At 38.6% G+C, this 22,500-nt stretch overlaps 1 protein-coding gene across 1 annotated transcript in view; it reads right to left on the minus strand.

Moving 5' to 3' along the window:
* The window catches only part of CNTNAP5 (contactin associated protein family member 5), a 410,986-nt gene that overhangs the window by 93,836 nt on the left and 294,650 nt on the right, over positions 1–22,500 (minus strand). Inside the window, exons 12-13 of the mRNA XM_071435220.1 lie at positions 15,097–15,203; positions 2,770–2,889 (exon numbers count right to left, since the gene is read on the minus strand). Of these exons, the coding sequence (XP_071291321.1) occupies positions 2,770–2,889; positions 15,097–15,203 (227 nt within the window). The remainder of the gene's footprint in view (positions 1–2,769; positions 2,890–15,096; positions 15,204–22,500) is intronic.

The following is a 22,500-nucleotide window of genomic DNA, read 5'->3' on the forward strand; positions in this document are numbered from 1 at the left end:
CAATGTACAAGAAATCTGGTGTTTATCTGCCCCAGTTAATAACTGGCTACAATATTTCAGACCCCTATCTGAATCTCTTCAATTAAACAGGCAAAAATGCTGTTAGGAAGAACTTTAAAAAAATAGAAAGGAACTTAAATTAGAATTAGAAAGACCTTTTAAAAAATTAAAAAAACGACTTTTCTTTAAATGCAATGATGCTGGCTATTTCTGATGGTCTGATTTCTTCCTTGAATTCATCCTTCACAGATTAAAGGCACTGTAATTCCCAGAAGGCATGAGCTCTCTGCACCTCCACTTTTAAAAACACTAAATGAGTCATTGCCCTGAATTTTCCATTCCACCTCCAAATTCTTCAGCTTGAACACATTTTGGGCATACAGAGGTTACTGCTTCTTGAACTGTATACAGAAAGAACTGCCAGCCTGAGTAAAATAAAAGCTTTATTTAGCCCAGGAGCCTACCTCTGCCTCTGAGGGTAAAGAGAAACCCAGGGAAGCCAAAAGGTTTTCCTGAAGCTCATTCCCATTTCCCAATGGTCTTTGCCTCACAGCCACCTGAGTGGGAACCTACAACTAAACCTCCATGTTTACTTGCACTTTCTGAATCTATCAGACAAAACTGGGGCTTTTTCCAGATAGATTGTACTCCCTCTCTTGTCTGTAGCCTCCTTGCTGTCCTGTGGTGGTTTCAAGTTGAATTCATTGCATCAGGAAAAAGCAAGCAAACAAAAAACTCCCAAATCCTGCCATGTAATTTTTTAGGTGCCCCTTAGATCATATGTGATGGAAAAGAAAAAATTCCTGTGTGTTTTCTCTATGCCACACATGATCTCCACTCTCTCCTGTGACAGTTCCCCTCAACCATCTTCTTAATTTGTTTAGTCTCCCCACACATGGAAGCCATCCACGTTTCTCCATTCACAGGAGGTGTGTTAAAGATTTATGCCACAGAACAATAATATTTTTTCTGTTCCTTCTATGTACCTAGTGTAACAACACAGAATTTTGTATTTCACCTTTCCCTGAGTATGGAGCATTTTCAGAAAACTAAGCAGAAGCATAATCTGAAAAAAGAAACAAATTGAGAATCCATCTCTGTGTACACAAAATAATTTTTTTTCCTACTTTGCACTTAATCGATTACTGTAAACAATTTTTATGAGAATAAAAATAAGAGAAGTTCCCAGAGAGAAAAGAAGTTCTTTTGATTAAGGCACCCAAACCACATTCAGTTGACCCAGAAGCATAAGTTTTCCAGGCTAGGAGGTTCTGCCAGTTTTCCCCACCTCCACCTTGCTCATAACCAATGTTATGAGAATGTCAGCAAGTTCATTACAGATAGAGAGAAAATCAGGTATATGCCTTCTGGATTTCTGCCAGATAAGGTTTTTTTGAGGAAAGCAAATGCAAGGTGTTTGTCAAAAATCCTACTTCTTCAGCAGAGATAAAAAGCACTGACAATGTTTTGATCACACATATTTATATGATAAATAATAAAAATGAGCACATTTCCCATATTGAAGATCAAGGAAGGATATTCAGACAGAAAGGTGAAACTCTGTTTCAATTCTTAGGAGATTCAACAGCAAAGGAGACACATCTTATTAAATATTTGTTACACTTGAATAAAAAACATAGTTAATAATTAACTGTTGTGCATTTAATTAACATAATCACTACCCAATTAAATAAAAATGAAAATTTAATTTGAGCCACTTTAAGTACAAGGAGATTAAGGATAAAATATGAATATCCCGAGTCCTCAGTTTTCAGCACTGAGTGTGGAAGTGATATGTGGCAAAGTAGTTCAGCCAGAATTAGCAATTTAGAAAGGGTAATAAAACATTCCTTCATCTGCACCTGGCCACAGGAAGCAAAAAATGCCAAACAGGAGACGGTGTGGGAAATTTCACCTCCATTTCAAATATAAAAAGCAGAAAGGGAGCTGCTTTTATATTTGGGGATCCATCCCCATGCAACAGGGGCGATGTAATCTTTTCTCATACTCTTGGCTTGACAATCCTATATACAAAATAGGACCCACTTAAGGAAAGAATTTACCAGACAGATCTGTTCATTTGAAACAATTCTTATTTTAAACCTATGGAACTGTAAGGTTAAAAAGCTTCAACCAACAGGTCATCTTGCCAGGCTCTTGCTCTGCTAGCCATCTCTTTGGTGTCCCCTCTCCTAAGATCATCATGCATTCTCCTCCATACAAATACCAGGGACAATCAAGGTTTCCACTCCTTGGAATGCCTTAGGCAGCACACTTGTATGAGGGGATGTATTGCTGCCTACATCAGACTAGAAGGGTTTATAGATAGCTCAGTGAGAGGAATTTAATAATAATTCCCAGATCTAGTATTCTAATAAAGCAGAGAAACCATTCAATTACAAAAGAATAGTTTGGATTCTAAGTTTCTACCTCATTTGTAAAAAACAAACATCTCATCAAAAGTTAGGATATTATGAAGTGCCCTTTATAAGGTGCAGACACTGTTGTATACCAGTTAGCAAAGCAAGTCCTTCAAAGTTATTGTAAAAATCACTTTTACATGGATCTTATTTAAGGAAACATTTCAAAGTGAAACCTCAGTTACAAATTTGCTGCTTCTTCCACACTGAGCTGTAACATTATCGATGTCTAACAATACTGACTAAATAATACTGAGCTGAATTATTGACATCTCTATCATTTTATTAAGACCACCTCAAATCAATTTAGACCCAAGATCAAGCAGCCAAGTCAAGGTTAGGTCATTACCTGTTATATTGCAAAAAACACGGAGTGGTCCCAGGGGTCCACTTCCATCAGAATCGATGTAGAAGAAACCTGATGTCCTCCCTTGGTGTCGGTAAGCCTCGCAGGATTGTTCATAGACAGCTTTGAAAGAAAGAGAGAGACTGCATCACAGACAGAACAGTCAGACATGTTTTATACATGAGTACTGCATTAATTGTTGCCATTACATACCCTGTTAGCACACAGCTGATTAGCATGTGAAATTTTACCGCATCTGGGTCGGAACCCATGCTCTAAATCACACATTTCTTTAACTAATTCCTTTAAATCAATGCATGCTGGCTTTAAAGATACAGATACTTGCTTTATTTTGGATTAAAGGATGTAAATACTTAAATGAAGGGATATGAACTTTCAAATGTGACGTATCTAGTTGTGGAGTGATACATGTATTCACCATGTATATTTCAAAGACACATCTACATACAGACAGGTACACGTGATTTACTACCTAGGCATGCCCTTAAGTCTTGTCAACACAGATGATAGATATTTTTGCCAGTCCTTGCCTTTCCTGCATGATAAGGTTAACAGAAAGCATTAAAACCCTACCATAGTCCACTATCCAAATGAAATCCAGTGTCCCCCAGCAGAAAAGTTCAAGCTCAGACATGGTCTCCATCCCAGGTTACATTTTTATGCTTTAGACCTAATTTTATACAACCAACTCTTTCTCTCTGCTTATCAATATACTTCTCTTAAGAGTACCAGTGCCCATGAAATGGTTAATAAAACAAGTACAGCAGGTCACCAAGAGCAAGAAAAGGAAGAAAAACCCACAGGTCAGTGTAAGAATACAATCTTTGTATTTGAGGTGTATTTTCAGGAAAGCTACAACTGTCACTTCATATGAAGCAAAGAAAAAACTCCTGCAGAGAAGCAGTCCAGAATATCAGAAAGTCACATGTATGATCCTGGACCTTGAACAACAACCCTAAATCTCATTTCAGGAGAGTTGATTTTCTTCCTCCCCACCTACTTAAACACTTATCTGATTATACTGACACAATTATTCTCCGTAGCAGTTCATGACTGCTGTGTTGAGGCTGTAAATACAATTGCAAAATTCCCAGTGCTTTTCATGTGAAAGGAACTCGGGGAGCTTTGCAGATTGATGGCAGGGCCAGCACTTCCTCACCACTCCTAAACACAATCCCTGCAGAAGACAGCAACTGCTTCACAGCAGCAGGAATAGCTCCTCACTCTCACTCGTGTGCACACGTGGATTCACATCCCTCCTTTTCCCTCATTCCCTTAAAGAAACTTCTCAAATGAAACTTTCAAAAAGGCATATATGGTGAGCCCTGAAGTAGCCTTGTCTGAAGAATGCTGTAAGATAGTTCAGCACTTATATATTGGACATTTCTTCACTTCTGCCAACAAAAAAGAACCCCAGTTCTAGGGGACTCTGGTCCAAACTGGCTATGGATTAAGTCTCATTGTTCAATCATTTGTACACTCACCAAAATACGTTTTTCCCTTGCACACTTCTTGCCTGACCAGACATCTTTAGCAGACAGAACATCACTGAGTGCTAAACAAGCACAGCACTATCCTTCCCAGGGTTAAGAAGCTGCTTAAGGTACTCAGCACCTGATGAGACCCTGCCTTAATTAGCATCCATCCTATAATAAATATAATTAGGAAAGATTTTTCCTCACAGCCTGATGTATTCAAGCATGGTAGGAGCCCTGAATATCTCTAAATTCCCACTGTGATAGCTGGCCAAGAACACATATTAAATGCAAGTTAAATAAAATCCCCAAACCAGAACCTATTCTTCCAGTGTTCAGAACCTGAGGGGCTGACAGAGTCCCTGAGTTGCAGAAGTGCTGACAGAAGCAGTGGGCATATGGAGGTCAGGAGAGAGATGGTAACAGGCAATTAAGTAAGCAACCAAGGAATCATGGTTTGATCAATTTGCAAAGTTCTGAAACTGCAGTTCACTCTAAATTTGCTGTCATCATCGTTACAGGACACTTCATCTTGTCTCATTAGGGAATATGCCAATTGCTTCCTCTGAATTGTTTGCTGAGTGTTTTTGAAGACAAAGGATGGTGCGAGGGGTAGAGATATAAAACAAGTATGTTGTCAGTGAACTGGCACAGCAAATCTCAGTCTTCATCACATGTTCTTTCTAAGTGTTCTTCTTGACTGTCATTTTGGCTGGAGCCCATATCTAATTTTTTCAAATTAGTAAGGAAAGATGTGAAGATTCTGCCCTTAATAATGTGGGTAGATTCAAACAGAGATGATCTACTCACCTTTAGATAGCCCCTTTGTCACTGTAACTTTAGGGGAAAAAAAGGCTATACAGAGCTAGAAATCAGGCTAAGGGTGCTCAACTGGTATAAATCTGAAAGGATACACAGGCTTCCATAAAACTACAGTTATGTCTGCCAGAAGGAAATCCATCCTGGTATGTTTGCCTTTCAGTTATATGAGAAATCCAGCACTACATACTGGGAAGTAGCAGAAGAAATGGGAAAAGGCCATAAACCTTGAGCTCTAGCACATAAAACATATTCCATCATGATTAGTGAAAAGCAGTTTTGGTGGGCAGTTTATTTCGTACCTGCACACAAAGTTCCACATGCCTGTATCTGTAGCACTTGGTACTGCACACTTCTAGACTGCAAGCAGATGGGCCATTGATTTTAATTCTCTTTTTTGCTGTTTTTTTTCTATATAAAATGCATCAAGAAGAAAATTATGTTTGTTTTTCAGTAACTGGCAGATGCCCCTACAGACATTTTGAGCGCACCAACCATTCCAAGCTCTGCTCAACTCCTTTGTGGCCTGAGATGTTTGCTTGCTTCAGAACAAAGTTATGCAATTCCATTTGCTGAAAAAGGCTCTATTATGACAGGAACAACAACTTGAAGCCATCTTTATGGATCCATGAAAGACAAGATCTCTTTGCAGTAATTAGTCTCTTTTTGCAATCAAAAATATCATATGAAAGTAAAAAAAACAGACAAACAGTCAGCTCTGACTGTTAAGTCCCCAGAACCTCAACTTTGAAAACTGCCTTCGCATTTATGCTCTGTTTTGTGTCAGGCTTCTCTGGTGTAGATGGAGTTGTGGACCTCTCAGGCAGGTATGGCTGGTAAAAGCATTAGGGTGAAGCACAGCACAAGGCAAGAAAACAGTGTAAAAGGTGTCACAGGGCTGTTGCTGGTAACTGGCTACACCGCGAAGACCAAACAAGAAACAACCTGACTCCAAGGTCCCAGATTTAGCAAGGGACGTGATATCAGAAATATCTGTTTTACTTGGTCACAAAGGATGTCTTTCACAGCTTTTTTTTTTTTTTTTTTTCCAGAATAACTTGTAAGTTATAACATTGGATAGATCCTATGCTGACATTTTTGCTCTATAAGGATTTTTTTTTTTTAAGGCTGCTGCTGTGTTTCAGGAAGAAATTTAAAATCCACCCAGAGCTGGCTGCAGAAAGTGATGCAGCCTGACAGCCCCATTCTTTAGAGCAAGAGCTGCTTCCCTAAGTAAGTGCTATCTGTGCTCTTGCCTCCCTGCCAGGATGGGCTGTGCTGTTGGTGTGCAGGCATGCACTGCATTGACAGAGTTCAAGATATCCATCTCCCAGCCCCTTATAATTCTCTGCAAAACAAATACACCGAATTTCTCCCTCAGGTATGTCTTTCAGTCTCAGGTATCTCAAGCTGAACTAGCTTTTCAGATCAGCAGCTCATCACATCAGAACATTCGTTTATAGCACTGCTTTACTCACTGATGATAATGCCTATTTTTTCCTTTAGCTCTCACTTTTCATCTTCCCAGGTGCTTAGGAAATAATTTGTCAAATTTTGATCAGCATTTAAGTAATAAACACTTTATCCCCAGTCAGAGCAACATCACCTAATTCTACATGCTTTCTCATATTTTCTGCAATATAAATATTCACAAGCTTAAAAATCAAAACTATGGCTCTGAAATGTATACACCCCATGTTTTTTTAAGCCATACACTACACCCCCAACAGAAATATCCTAGAAAAAATATATATCATAGCAAACTATAAATATTCACTTTGATTGGTCATGGTTCAAGCTATAGATGCATGATTCAGACTTCAGTGTCAGAAAAGCATTATCAGATTTGAATATCATTATAACAAAACCTTTTTTTTACCTTTTGTGTATAAAAACCATTCAGAATTTCATTTCCTAATTTCTGCATCAAGACCCTTATGGCTGGTCAGCCACAGCACATGCAGGAGCTCTCAGTTACTCCACAGCCAGGTCTGAAAGGACTGAGGTCACTCTTGGTTTGGGTCTGCAGTTGAAAATTCAGCCTTTATTCAATATGCTTCACAAGCCTGAAACGTTTTAAATATGAGCAATTGTTTCACTGTTCAGTTCTTTGAAGTATCTTGAACCTGATAATCCAACTGTTCTAATTACACTCCTTAACCAGAGGTGATTTTATCCCTGCCATAGCTGAAATCTATAACAGTACATGGCTAAGCACAAACATTTCCAAGGTCAAACTTCCATTTTTTCTGACATAAAATCTTTTCTGTCCACTTTTTCACAGACTGCCCCTTGCTACATTGATATCTGGCTTCCAATCTTACTTTTGCCCTAAGCAGTTCACTTGCAGTCTCCATGGCAGCCTTTGCTAAGCACAGGCTTCCTGTTCCACTGTGGAGCTGCTCAGCACATGAGCCTTTAGATGCTCTCAGTTCCGAAGTTCTTAGCTCTGTTTCCTTTGCCCTGATGTTCTTATGAAACCTCCACTCCCTTTCAGGCCACTTTTTTGGTTTTTTCACCTCCGGTCCTACTTTGACTAAAAAAGGAAAGGCCATTCTTTGTACAAAGCCTTGAACTTCTGAAAATAACTGTTTGAGAACTTCTGTTCTCAAGGAGCAACATATTTAAAGCCCCCTCTCTTTAATGGGTAAATGAAGCTGCTATTCACCCAGTAAGATGCACCTCTTACCCCATATTTAAAAATCCTGCTTGCTGTTGCACTCAATGCAAAGGTTCAACGACACTGCTCAGTTCTGCTGTTGGGAGGACCAGGCAAGGCAAACCTCTCTCTGCTGCACCCAGCAGCACATTATTTATGTAGATACCACCAAGAATGTAAACTTCCAAACAAAAAACAATTTGTTTGTTTCGTTTTTTTTTCCTCAGACGACACTGTCCTTTTCAGATTTAATGGACACCAAGATAACTTTTCTCAAAAAATAGAAGTAAACCCTAAAAATCCCCATATTTTGTTCTGACTGTGTTTCCAATTACTTTGGAAATTGATTTCATTGCATGAAATGTGAGCTAGGGATTCAGAATTTGAGCTGTACTAGTTATGATTACCAAAATGAATCTTGTAGTATTCCTGCCTCAAGATTAGATTCTCATAATCTAATAAAAGTAGCTGATAATTTTCAATTTCTCAGAGGGAGAGAGCATTTTATAGTGATATAATACATAAAATATATTAAAGGGACCTAAAGAACTTTAATTCTTTATTTCATTGGGAGGTCCTGACACTGTCCACTTCTCAGCTAAAATGTAGCAGCAGTGAGTTGCTTTTATCATCTCTAAAAATTGTAAAGTCATGAAAAAATGTAGACAGAATACTTGCAGCAACATCATTTCAGACTCATTTAATCATTGTGTAATTCTTTGCACATTAGACAAGAAGAGTAATAATAACCCCTATAATGGCAATTGTTATTGCATTCAGAGGTGAGAACTTATGTACTGGTTAGACTGGAGAGGCCAATAAGAGCTGGGGATTCTGCCAGGATATTCAGCCAGCCACAGACTGACCTTGGGAAAACAGATATACACAAATGCTGAGCAGGCCAAATTAAGTATTCTCAACAAAATGCTCAGAGCTCTTGGAGGCAGATCAGAGATGACTATTTCAATCTCTGCTCGTGTACCTTCGGCCTGACAGATCTGCTCTTACAAACTTGGAGTAATGAGCAATAAGTAAAAGATTTTTCTAAATAAAAAAGAAAGCAATATGTAATGGCAGGTTTCTTATTTCGACAACAGAGGGATTAGTGCAGCAATGAACTCAGGGAATGATCATCATTCTCACCCCTAAAATACAATTGTCTCGTTAAATGCCAGAAAAATGTACTCTCAAAACCTGGGTTGTGACAGCTCTGCTCTTGACAGAATAATGCAGTCTCTGCTGTGACATGCCTGGATGACAAACAGCTTATTTCTTCCTTTTTAGAATATGTACTTGCTGATCTGGAAATATGTTATTTCCATAAATGGAATTAAATGCCTTTTAGCGCAGGGTCTCCTAAACGGATATTCAGGAGAGATACTCCCATTTCACCTGGCTGTTAGACAATCTCCTACCATCCAAGCTCGGGCTCCCCCTGGCCAAGGCCATGTCAGGCCATCCTCCCCTGTCACTGCCCTGCTGTGCTGGCAGGCAGCTGTGACAATCAGGGAGCCCAGCCAAGCCCTGCTGCTGCTGCAGGAGAGCAGCCAGGGACACCCAGACCCTTGCAAGGGAGGCCAGGAGTGACCAAAGAGGCGAAGGATGCTGCGCAAAGCTCGGAATTTCCGTCTTGCTGGAACGTCCCCATGTCCCTCAGGGGATGGTCACACCTGAGGAGGGCTGGCTTCACACAGGACTGAGTGAGTTTCCCACATGCTCCCTTCTGCTGGAAAGTCCTGAGCAAAGTGCCACATTCAATGTGTTATTTATAAGCAAATCTCAGTCAGGCAAAACGAAGAAGTTTTTTTAAATGAACACGACTGAAGGGAAAGCATTAATATCACAGTAACTTATTACAAATTAAAAAAAAAAATTCATATTCCAAAAGCATATTGTGAACAAAAATATGCAGGAACACCAAGTGCAGTACTGAAGGTTTGATATGAATATTAAATGTGTTTTCTTTAGTCAAAGAAAACCAGTGTGTTTAAGCACACACGGAAAAAAGCTGCTCAAGAACTTCAGACAGGAAAACTGGCTACTCAGGACATGCAAATTGCACTACCAAACTCACTAGTAGGCATCTATCAGACTGAAACTCTCAAAACCTCATTTTCCCATCCAGCAAAGTACACATCTCCCTACCTTGGAACACAGGAGAATTACCAAAACTCCAGCTGGCATTTTAAGATGCAGCTCCAGTACTGCTAACAATCTGGCTGAAGCTATATTAAGCTTTTCAGATTAAAAAAATGATATATGCAGTAAGCATATTAATATTAAAAAATACACTTTCAAAGCCTGAAGTTATGTTAGGTTTATGGCAGATCAATGCCTAGATGACATTTCCATTATTGGATGACTCTTTCCTCCAGCAATTATCTAGGCCAATAAGACATATACCTGTATGTGTGAGATAGATCACACACCAAAGCAAATACCCAGATTTAAATTCCATTCTGTTAATTATCACCTTGCAAAGCTTTGGGACCCGGTGACAACCCCAAAATATGAGGAATTAATCAATTATATTTCTCAACATCTTTTATATCAATGTTCAGCACTCTTTGGAATTAAAAAATTCGTGCGAGACTAAAAACTACCTGAAAACTATCATCAATAAAAAAAATAGAAATACATAAGGGCAAGATGAGGCTTTCTAAGGGACTAGGATAATTCACTAAAAGATAAGATTACTAATCATTATCTTGCAATAAAGCTACACCATTCTGTATCTCAGGGCCATTTTACACTGGTCTACTGCTCTTACTATCACATGATAATTACAAGAATTAATAATATCAGAGGAATGACTATGCAGCTTTTAAACTATGCACTTTCAATTAATACCTGTATTCATTTTTATATATGTATATTAATATATAAAAATTAAATCTGTAATTCACTTACCTAGGCTTCCCCCTCTCTTCCCACCTATAATTCTGACCTACCTTCAGTTGCCTACTCTGTGTCTAAGCTGGACAGCCTCCCTCTACAGATGGCAGACTTCAGAGGTGGTCCATGAACTTCCCATGGACACCCTAGCTCACAGTGAGAGTAGTTTAGCTCTGAAATCAGCTCACACTCCTTTTTTACATATAGAGAGAGACCAGACCACTATCTTAGCTTGGATGTCACAGTACCAAGACAGCAAAAGATAGATTAGCTGAATCCCACCCAGGCCTTTTCCCCAAGCTGTGTACTAACATCAGTGTTTGTATCTAGAGGAGGAAACCATTACATTATTATCTGTTTTGCTATGGTTCACACATGTAATGGATCCTCTCAATCTGGATTTTATCAGATTACTCCAATACCTGACAGATCAGCAGGCTACCCACCACACTGGAGAAATTGGGAAGGTATCTATCCCTAAAAGGCTTCAGCTGAGCTCCAATTCCAGCCTATCTAAATGCAAGCTATGTGAAGCCCATTCAAAAGATAAAGCAAAAAGCAAAACCATGCATTTTAGAGATTGAAATACGATTGTATCCTCAAAGCACTGTCTCAGCTACAGATAAGCTCAAGTAGCAATAAGTTTCAAAAGAAAGAGCCCACACAATTTCAGCAGACGATATAGATCACACACCTTTTAATACATCTGCAAATTGGATCCTATTTCCAACAGAGATGGAGAAACTAAGGTGCAGCAAAAGTCTCACACAATGAAATGTAAATCACCAACAGTTGGCTTTTAACCAATAGGGTTATTCCATGAGTCCTGGTTTCCCCAAACTATGGGCAGTGAAACGGGCATCTGGAGGTAGCACCAGTTATATATTCACCATCAAATTGCACATCCATGTGCATTTGTGAGAGCAGGGCAGAGAGCATGGATTGGGGTTTCACAGCTACAGAGAGCACAGAGATGGAAACACAAGTGCTTGTCAGTGCTGTGACTAGCCAGGGAGAAGATGTGAATTGCACTGGAAGATGTAATGAGGAGAGGTAAATCCAAAAAGGGGAAAAAAACCCCCAGGCCAAAACAAGCCACACAACAATAGACTTGGAAGGCATGGATGACATTCCATGTGGCAGCTAGCAAAGGAGGGCTAACACAAAGAAATGTGCTCATGCATCAGGCAATAAGCTTTGCAGGAAACTACCCGTTAGAAAACACTGATACTAGTGAAACCCAGAAAACATATACAGGTTTTAGCAAGATTTTACTTGCATTTACATTTAAGTTCAGAGAAGAGGAGAATGGAAGCAGGACCAGATGACACTTCAGTGTGAAACTTGTCTGCCACAAAATAAGGCTTTAATGTGACAGAACCACACCCTTTTCAGTAGTGGACCCTTATCTGGACCAGGCAGATTGCCAAACATCCTGTGACAGTTTAGAAGCTTTCAGGATCAGAAGGGGTTTAGGAGGATACCTGAGGTTTGCAGGCAAGTAGCTGCCTCTAGTAAGATTATATTAAAGCCATGTCTAGAGCCAGGTAGATCTTTCCATGTATCTTCAGATGGATGCTTTTGCTTCATACACACTTCCTGAATTTCAACTACACATTTTCAGACATGCCAGACACAATTTTGTCCCACATATCTGACACAGTCTTGCAAACACTGTCCCAGCTGTGTCTTCTATCAACTTACTGTTCTTTTCTGACACTCTCTAATTCCCTTATGTTGCATCAAATGCAAACTATTTATCTTTGCTTTTCATGGCACATTTCCAACCTCTTTACCTGTCATGACTCTGACATTTGCCTTGTCAAAAATGTCAAACTCCTCTGGCCATGGCCTTATATTTTTCACACAAGCACATTATTGCTTTCTCCCATGTCACTAAGCACTCCATTTCTTCCTCTTTTTAATCTCTACTTTATGACTATTTTGGTCTAAGAAAGCCTAGAAATAATTATGCACCTGGTAGACTGAAACTGCTACCTGTAATGCTGATGAAGCCTTTCTAGCATTCCATCACCTGTGCCAGCATGTTTTTATACCCTCAGAAACTTAACTGCAAACTCTTTGGAGAAGAGATTGTATTGTTAGCTGTTAGTTGTTCACAGCAGGATCCAGTGTGGTCTGTGAATATTCGGAACTAAAAATAAGACTGCTTGTATACTAACCATAAAATGTATTTCAATACTTCATATTTGATGACAGTGAATTAGGGACAATTTCTCTCAAGATCTCATTCTTAAAATGGTAAGATCTCCCAGTCTGAAGTGGTAAGACACAAACCAATTAAATCTGGCTTGCAGATGCATGCCATGCAGTTCTTCCTAAAAGCACAACAAAGAATGGGTCTTTTTATTCTTTTTGACCAGTGGCACCCACATTTCACCATACCAAAATGAGGTAAAACCTATGGTGATGTAACTCAGACCAAAAAGAAATCCAGACAACACTGAAACAATTCTCACTGTTTTGCTTGCAGCAGATTGCCAGCTAAATCTTTCCCATGTTCCTGCATGGATTTGGGTCTGAAGGGCAGTTTAATAAAGGAAATAGCCTCTCCAGAGTGGTATAGGTTCAATTTCAGGCTTGTCAGCATCAGTGTTCTAGAAAAATAAAAATCTCTTGAGGTAATATTTCAAACCATATGAAATTAGATGTTTTACTTTGATAGAACTACACTGAATTATATGATTGGAGAGTTTCCTATACATTGAGGATTTTCTGGAGTTTACTGTGATCAAATCTGTGCCTTTCATTCACCTGTTAAAAGGTACTCCTGCACATCACCCACTATCAGCTGAAAGTGATAAGATCTCTTGTTCTGTAAGTTTTGTATCACCAGTCTGTGTTTGCCCACCGGCTTTGAGTTGGTTTCATTGCATATTTCAAATAGATGAATGCATTTCTCCAGACTAATGTTGCTGTTTATCAGCACTGCTTGGCTCACAGGGTAGCTGGCTCCACAATCTAGCTAGAATCAAATTAGCTGTTGATAAATCAGTTGTAAATAAGCTGAGCAGCTGAAGAGCTGTACTTCACAGGTGTGCACAGCTTAACACAAGAGCTTCTTGAGAAACTTTTCAGAGTAGTTTCACATCAGTGAACATTAAAGAACTGCAGCTATGTATGTGTCTTTGAAGGGCAGACACGAGTTGACAGAAGCAGGAGGCTTCACTAGCTCCATGGAAGTCTCTGTGGGGAAAACTAGTCATGAACCAGCTCTCTGTGGTATGAGATGGTCTCCTCTGGACAGAAGCCACACTGAGCAGGCACAGACATAGTGAGCCTCAGGCCCCAAGCTAATATGACAGCACAGATGTAGCCTGGAGCTGAGTGTCCCTAATCACCTCTGACAGTCAACAGTGACAGTTCTCTTCCTTCCCCAAGGAGCCCCTCTCCTCTCACCACCTGACTTGGCCACCTAGCTCTGCACCAGTCATCAGCTGGTGTAAATACTCTGCTTATGAGCTTATGAGCTTTGAAGAGTTCTGATGCCTTTCAGAACAACTAAAGCAATGGACAGAAAGTAAACCCTGTTTTTAAAACTATAAAGTCAGCCTTTTTCTTCCCTCTCTTCATCTGGCTTGGTGTGATTTCCACACAAAACCCTTGGCTTCCTTTGTGTTCACAATGTAGAGCTCAGGTGACAAATCTATGAACAGATCTCTCAGCAGAATCTCTTGTCAGCTGCATACCCCACAAATGCTTTCACTGTTAACTACCAAACCATTAAAGTCTCCAAAATGACAGTATGGTTGCCAATATTCTCAGCTCCAAACCACTAAGTACCTTTTCTTCTCTTTGGCTTTTTAGTTAAACGGGAAAAAAAAATCCACCTCACCAATGTCGTCCTATCTGCGGTCCAAGTGCTCATCAAGCATCCAGAGTGGTTACAGTTGTATTCCTGGAATGTTATTCTTACTCACATTTTTTTCTCTTTATTTCCTTTGTTAGAACTGGAAATTTACCTTCATTTTCTGTTTTTCCTTTTAGTCAGTTGTATTAAGAGGCTTCATTGTGGCTTTTCTTTTCTCTATTTTTTACCAGAATTTGCAGCATTTTGTGCCTCTACTGTTTGATGGGGGTTTTTTAACCTTTAAAACCCTTTAATATTCCTTTTGCTGTGGATTTCAGTAGCTGAATGTTTCTGTATTCTTGTTAATAGTAGCAGCCCAAAAAATAGTTCAGCAAAATTTCGAAACCATAAAATGCCAGAAACTGGTTTCTTGCTACAAGGACTTTCATATGATCTAAAAACAAAGTCCAGGGTGTTAAAATTGACTTAAAGCCGCAAACACAGATTAAAATCAGCCAGCTTAATTCTATTAAACGTCTGATGGCTACTAGGATTGCAATGAGGATGTAATACAAATGAAAAGTGCATTTGTATTTTTATATTACAAAAGGATGTAATACAAATGAAAATTTCTAAGTGGGTTTACTTACAGTTGTGACAGGTGGCTCCCATGTAGCCTGTATTGTTACAGTCACAGTAAAAGGTGCTCCAGGACTGGGAGCATTTTCCTCCATGTTCACAGTAGTTGGGTAAACATCTAAATTGAGACATTAAAAAATGTAATTAATGATAAATATTTCTGCAAAAAATAATGTGCTGTGGGGAAAAAAAAATCAAAACCAACAGAACTGTCTCAACTCCTCATTCAGGCAAGAGTTTCCTAGGGCTGAAATCGCTGTGTAATGAAAGAATTATGTATTTATCTGTGATTCACATCCAAGCACTGAAGAAAAGAACATTTAAGCTATCCAGAAGATAGGTAAAGATCACTGTAAATAAAAACATACTGATTATTAGCAATTAAAGTGTCATGAACTTTCTGACCACAGAGCAAGACAAGCAGCAGGTGAAAATGGTATTGAAATCTTCTTCCGAAGGAGAATCCCCATTCTCTGATTGAAGAGGCACCACTGTTACCAAATTAGGCTAAGTTACATTTGTGGAAACACTAACAGCATGCAAATCTCTAAAGTGAGAGAAAAATATGCTTCAATTATGAGTTCTGTATTCTCTTCCTCAATTTAGTTGGTGTGCCTCTGAAGTATTATTGTGAAACAAATTATTAAAAGAAGAAAGAGGCACAACAGCATGCAGCTCAGGAAATGAACAGAAATAAAAGCTGTGGGAGATAAATTCAATCTCCAGGACAAAGAGTGAATTCTGATCTGAACTCCCCTGGTATAAACGTAGGCAGTGCATTGGAGTTACACCAGCTTAAATGGGAACAGATTGTTCTATTATTTGTCTTTTTTTTCATTTTTTCCCCCTCTTACAGTATATTAATCTCTTTTACACAGTATGTCTGACTTTTAAAAAATAAGTAACTTGTTTGTACTGCTGATTCAATTGTGATGGGTGGGTGGAGAGGAAACAGGCAATCAATTTATCCTTTACACTACAGAACTCCATTAGGATTTGCTTTGCTGTAATTTGAGCTTCAAAACTCTTTCAGTGCCCAGATCTTTCCAGGGTATTAGTGTGAAATCACTGATGCTACCTTGATTTTTTTCTAGCTGAAGATGTGGTTTTATTGCAGTTCATCTTATCCTTAGGAAGCTTTTTTGCATTCAAGTAGGTATATTGCCCTTAGCAGTGGCTTTCAATCTGTTTCTTCTAATTACTTACAATTAAAACCCATTCCACACAAGGAAGCAGAAAACCTGCATGTCACTAACAGCCATCTTCACCAGCCTTCTGAGCCTCATCAGCCAAGTTTTCATCAATTTACTTGAGTCCAAGGCTGTTTGGAGCTGCCAAACCTTGACAAGCCAAAGGAACCCGTTCATGTGCCCAGAGGCCTGTCAGAACAACCTCTTGTCCTCAATATGCTCTGTTCTCATTCATACAAACTTACATCTATTCATCTCTATCAGTGAGTCTAAGATTCAGTCCAGAACACAGGTTCAGTTGATCACTATTTATACTATTATACATAAGATTATAAAGGTCATATAAAAATATTAACATGAAAGATTACTTTTATTAATGCTAGCTCAATTACTGCAGTCATTACTTATTATTCAAATATGAGAGAAATAAGGAATTCAAGAAGAAAGTATGTTATTTATATCTGCAACATCTTTTAAAACATTTCTAAGATCTATATTGGTCTTATAAAAATCATTGTCATGGTTTCTATTAATCATTGAGCTCAAATAAAAAAAGAGGACAGAGGATGAGAATTACATTCCTAGTTTTCTAGCTCTCCAAGAACCTATTACCACTGCTGTGGCAGAACATCTTGTTTCTAAAACAAGAAAGAAACAAAACCTCTGGGTTTGCCCTACCTTTATAAGGCAGGAATTCTGAGAGGGGATGAGATTTTGTCTTTTAATGGTATGCTGGACAATCATCTATCAGTCCAACAGCCTGCTGGTACAATGAGAGCCCAGCCAGCCTCTCTGCCATCACTGAAATGAGATTTAAAGCTTTGGGTTGATGCTGAAGAGAGCAGGAGCAGCCTTCTGGGATGGTGCAAACAGGACTGTGTGGTGTGCCCTGCACCCTCTGTGCCCTGCAGGACCCTGCCAGCCACCTGAACCAGCAGCTCCCCAGCAGCTCCATCCCAGAGGCAAAGCACAGGAGTACAACAGCCCTGTGGAGGGTTGGGATGTGAAATGTGAATTTCACCTGTGGGAACACATTTAGTCATATTTGTACTTTGGTGGTGCCTGCCCTTGCCCTCAGCACACAGCCTTTAATTGCACTTATTTAGTGATAAACATTCCTTTATGTCACCTGTACAGGAGCAGTTCTATTCACATCACAGGGAGGCTGGTGAGAAGAAACATAGGATGTTAATAGAGCTCTTTGGAGAGATAAAAAGAATAGTGCTGATATTAGCATAACTTACATCATCAGTGTAATGGACAAATATGATCTTTGCCTACTTTAAACTACCTTTTATTAATTAACCCAATGCAGTAGAGCTAATTACTAACCATTTCTGGTTTGCCAAAGGCCTGTATTAGAGGCTTAGCCACATTTATTCCCTTGAAACTGTTTCCTTTTAAAGATTTTACAAAGTTGAAGGTCACTTCTTCTATCTACTTGTCTTATGAATGCAAACACTTTTTCTTCTCCCAACAATGCACAAAATGCAAGTCAAACAAACCATGTCAGCTTTTAATGATATTCATAAATTCAGAATTAAATCTTTTTTATTCCTTAGTCTATTTGCTTTAATTAACAGCAACTGCATTGATCTTGTTTTTGGTCAGATAACTAACCCTTCTAAGAGCTTATGAAACAAATTTCTTTGCAACTCTAATAATTACCATAATCCCATTTTAGCTGAGCAGTTGTGTCTTCATTAGAAGCAAAATTTTTCCTAATTGTGAGAGAACTCAAAATTAAGAAATAGCTACAATTAAAATTAATCAAGGCATGGATAAGTCACAGATTGTTGCATTTGTGAACTGTCCTAGATCCTCATGTTGAAGGATTTAAACACATGCAGTTTAAAATATAAATTAATGTTTGCATTCTACTAGAAACAAACACTTTCAGCAAAAAATGCAGTGGTATCACAGAACATTTCATAGACAAAAATTTGCATCAGGCAGCCCCTGACCTATTTGCAATTGAAGCGAACAAACAGCTCAACTCAATTTTTGCAAGCAATGTAAATGAGACACTTGAAAATTTATGGATTTGCCTAAGAATGCTTGTGACAGACCAGGTACTCTGATCTTCCCCATTTATTTATATATTATATATCACAGTGAAAAATTATTATTAAAAAAAATAACTGAAGCAAATAAATTTTTCCCTCATTGAGCCAAGCTGGAAAATGCACACCTTAGCCATCTAAGTGAGCAATATGCAGAGCCTGCACAAAAGCCTTCCCTGTCCTTGGATGAAACATTCACCTCCAAAACCGCGAGTGTGCTTCCTTTGAAATCAAAGGACAAACTGCACAGACATTATGGGGGAGAAATTCGGGCCTTTGATGGGAATGATGAAGAAATAACAATGGCAAAATTACTTGAGTGGGAAGGCTGAAGGAGCTCTATACATTTGATGTTACACTTGACTGGAAATAAACCCAGTGTACTTTCAATAAGCACCTCTGAGATTTTGTTATAGTCAGCACAGTACATTCAGCACTACCCTTGATTCTTCCCAAGTAAAGAGGAAGGAAAGGGAACCATCACAGAGAGAAAGAAAAAAGGAGCACAGCCCTTAAATATCAAGACTGTATATACACATAATTTTCAGACAAGCACTCAGTCCCCAAAACTCAGTAATGCTGTAACAAAAATCACATGAAATTTTGAAAGACTATCTTTCAATAAAGCATTGTCTTAAATATTGTATCAAATTCATTTCATTTCAGCATGTTTTCCTATTTGCAGTCAGCAGCTATTTAATTTATAATTAACAAAATTTAACATTAAAACAGATGACTTCATATAATGGGTATACAAGTCTGATGAAACTCATGGTGTTGCTGTAATAAGACTATATTTTGCTTTAGTAAAATGGTGGCTTTCCACTAAACTCAATAGATCGAGGCCAATTGCAACAACATGGATTTCAGCCCTGCTGTGCTGAGCTGTAAATCTGGGAAACTCCTTGCCAAAGGTTTTTTTTGATACAAGAAATGGCTTCAAGGGGAGACCAGACAATCGTTTCCAAGAGAAATTTAGCAATGCAACCAGGCAGACAATATGTAACAGCCTCAGAGCTTTACCAAGGGGAAAACTAATGAAGAACTGAGAGCATCAGCAAAAATATCGCAAAAGCACATCCCACTCTTTTTTTGCCCTGGACGTTTTTTTGGTGGTAAAATAGTGGGCTAGGTGTCCTTAACTAAAGAAAGAAAAAGAGCTACCAGAACCAGAGGAAAAGAGAAAAAGTGTGCAAAAGCAATATTACAATGGGCTGAAAAAGAATCAGCAGTCCAGACCTGTGGTTTTCATCAGCAGACATTTCTTCCCCATCACCACACATTCCAAATTCTCTTTTCCTCTTTCAACTATAGAAAATTGACCAAAAACTTACACAAGACCAAAAAGTCTTGTGACATTCTTTATTTTTTTTTAAGTCATCTATGTTTTCTTTCCTAAATTTATTTTGTTGTGAGAACACTTGGAGTACAAAGAGAACAAGAATAATGTGAACAGACAATTCCTCTTTTCCATGATGGAAATCAGCTAGTCTATCCTACTGAATTGATGCAAAAAAACAAAAACAAACAAACAAACAAACAAAAATCAAAAACCCTCAATAGTTTATAACAAAGGTAGGTTTATCTTCATTGTGAGATTTGCAAAACTTGATGAAAGAACTTTTAAAGTATATTATTATTTGCACTGTTGTTCACCTTGGTTCTCAGACCCTGCACCTGCATACCACTGTGAGACCAGCATTTAAAAGATGTGAACACTGATGCCAACAGCCCTCAGGCATGTGAGTAGCCCAGAACTGTGGAAGAGGTTGTGCTGGGACTGGCACTAGTGAAGGAAAAGCCTGTTATCTGTGCCTTAGATAAAAGGCATTTTTTTAAGGTTTGCTTGCTTTGTTGTTAGAACACCTACATTTTTAATATAGGTAAATGTGCTGACAGTTTGGCTTAGCATCAGCAGAAAAGGTTTTATATAAATAAATTTGAAAAAGAAAAAAGGGAAACAAATAAACCATCCTGTACAGACAGCTGTTCCATTTAGAATTCATCATTTTACAAAGCAAAAGCAGAAAAGCCATCTGCAGAAATCAAACAAAGAAAGATACGATATTATATTATGCTTGCATCCCCATATCTGGCCTTTAATTTACCGTGGCATTGCACATCCCATGGATTTTTACTCTAGAGGAAGAGCAACGGGAGAGAACTCTATTCAAGTTCCTCCCAAACTCGATTCCACACTCAAGCAGGATTTCAAAAGCTAATAAATTAGCCCCTTACCTACTTTCAAACTTCATTCTTTCTCCAGAGGGGCCTCATTCAGGACAAATCCCCTCTCTCACGCTAGTAAGAAGTCCCTACACTCATAGGGACAAAGTTAACTTTCTCCAATTTCAGCACCTTTCCGCATGTAGAAGGCACTGCAGTCACAGGAAGGTGTTCACCCTGCTCAAACCAATGTTTAACCTACCTTCAGCAGGATTTACTGAATGATACTGATGAATCTGAAGCATCTGTCTTTATTTTGCCCTGAAACACAGCACTTTTACAGACTAGTGAACACTTCATGGGCCTGGATTGTCATTTTCTGCAGCTGGTATTGCATGTATGAAACAAGGACAGGGAAAACACAACTAAGGAAGGGCAAGCAAAAACAATTGATGGCATTATCCAAATAACCTGAGCTTTCTTCTTCATTCTCATTAAAGAAACACAAAGCCTAGAAAACCACCCCCTCCTCAGAGATAGCATTTTCCACTGTAACTGCCTATTTTTTCTGGAATTTGCTTTGTACAAATATTTTCTTGTTGTCTATCACAGAGCAAGAGCATCTGACAGTGTGAAGATCATATCCCAGTCCAAAAGCAGGAAACTGTGATACATGGTTTTTTACACTTCATTGTCAATCAGCCCTTGAGCTATTGGAGAGAAGCTCTGCCATTACCTGTATTATTCAGCTGCTTAAAACCTTAAAATAGATATGAGGAGATGAGGGAATGTTCCTCAGAATTACAGGGATTTTAATTCCAACACCCAGGCTTTAGATGCCTGTGGGTTTGGATTTTTTAAGTCTTGCTCTGCTTTTCTGCATCCTGTCCTTCCATTTTAAAACCTGTGTGATATTGAAAGGATTTCCAAGACCACACTTCAAAATGCTGCCTACAAGGGTGTAATTCCAGTAATTTAGTTCCATTACTTAGCATGTCTAATTTGTGATATAGGTGCATACTTTAGGGAACCACCCAGGAGACTGTTCAACTCTCCCAGAACATCATGTCCTTCTCTATTTCTAATACTATTTTCTTCACTGTATAGTGATCATTACAAGGCATTAAGTCATTAAGAAACATTTTTCCCTTTTTCGTTTCCCACCATGTAATATAGCTTGGATTTAAGATATCTTCTCCATTCCATTTCCACATCCATTTTACATTCCCCAAACCCCATTCTGCTTTGGGTTGTAAAGAGGAAGTAAAAAAAAAACTTAAAATTTCTCTAAGGGCAATATAATGAAAAAGAAAGACACATTTCTAAGAACATCCTAATGTTTGCTGAACAAGCACAAAGCAAAGTGTTTTACAAAGTATCTAGTACAAGAAAGGGAAACTTTTTGAAAACTTTTTCCCATTTTCCTTAATTAATATAGAAATTAGAAGAAGACATGAAGCTTCAGTAGCCCTGAGCTATTTGTTCACTGAATCCTAAAACAGGCAAAAGAGATAAAAGATAGGGGGAAAATTTTCACTCACAGGACTGAAGTCACCTATTTAAGGTGAGACAAAACATCAGAAGAACTACTTATCTGGACCATCAGATCCCTATAGCTAGCCAGGACAGTCTCTCCTGCAGCATTTGAAGAGAAAAAAATCTAGATCTGGGTATTCCAGCATCTGAAGGTGTGCAGTCCAAACACTTTGGTTTGGCTGAGGATGGAGACGTAGTTGGGCAATTCTCAAACCAAACTTGGGATTTATGCAAAATCAGAAACATTTTGAAAAAGGACACAACATCCCCTCTTATGTCTTCAGCTCATTCCAGCTTTGATCATCATCCATATTCAAGAAATGTGATGTAAAAACATCCCACTCATTGCTATAAAAGCAAGAAGGGAAAACATAAGAGGATTTCCTGCAAAGAGAAAATAATATGCACTATAAAATAATTGTCCTTTCTGCAGAGAAGGCACTAAATACTGAAAATAGGA

Source organism: Agelaius tricolor, unplaced genomic scaffold (assembly GCF_023055355.1).
Source record: "Agelaius tricolor isolate 1412-34295 unplaced genomic scaffold, bAgeTri1.0.p SCAF_10, whole genome shotgun sequence".
NCBI classification, from domain to species: domain Eukaryota; kingdom Metazoa; phylum Chordata; class Aves; order Passeriformes; family Icteridae; genus Agelaius; species Agelaius tricolor.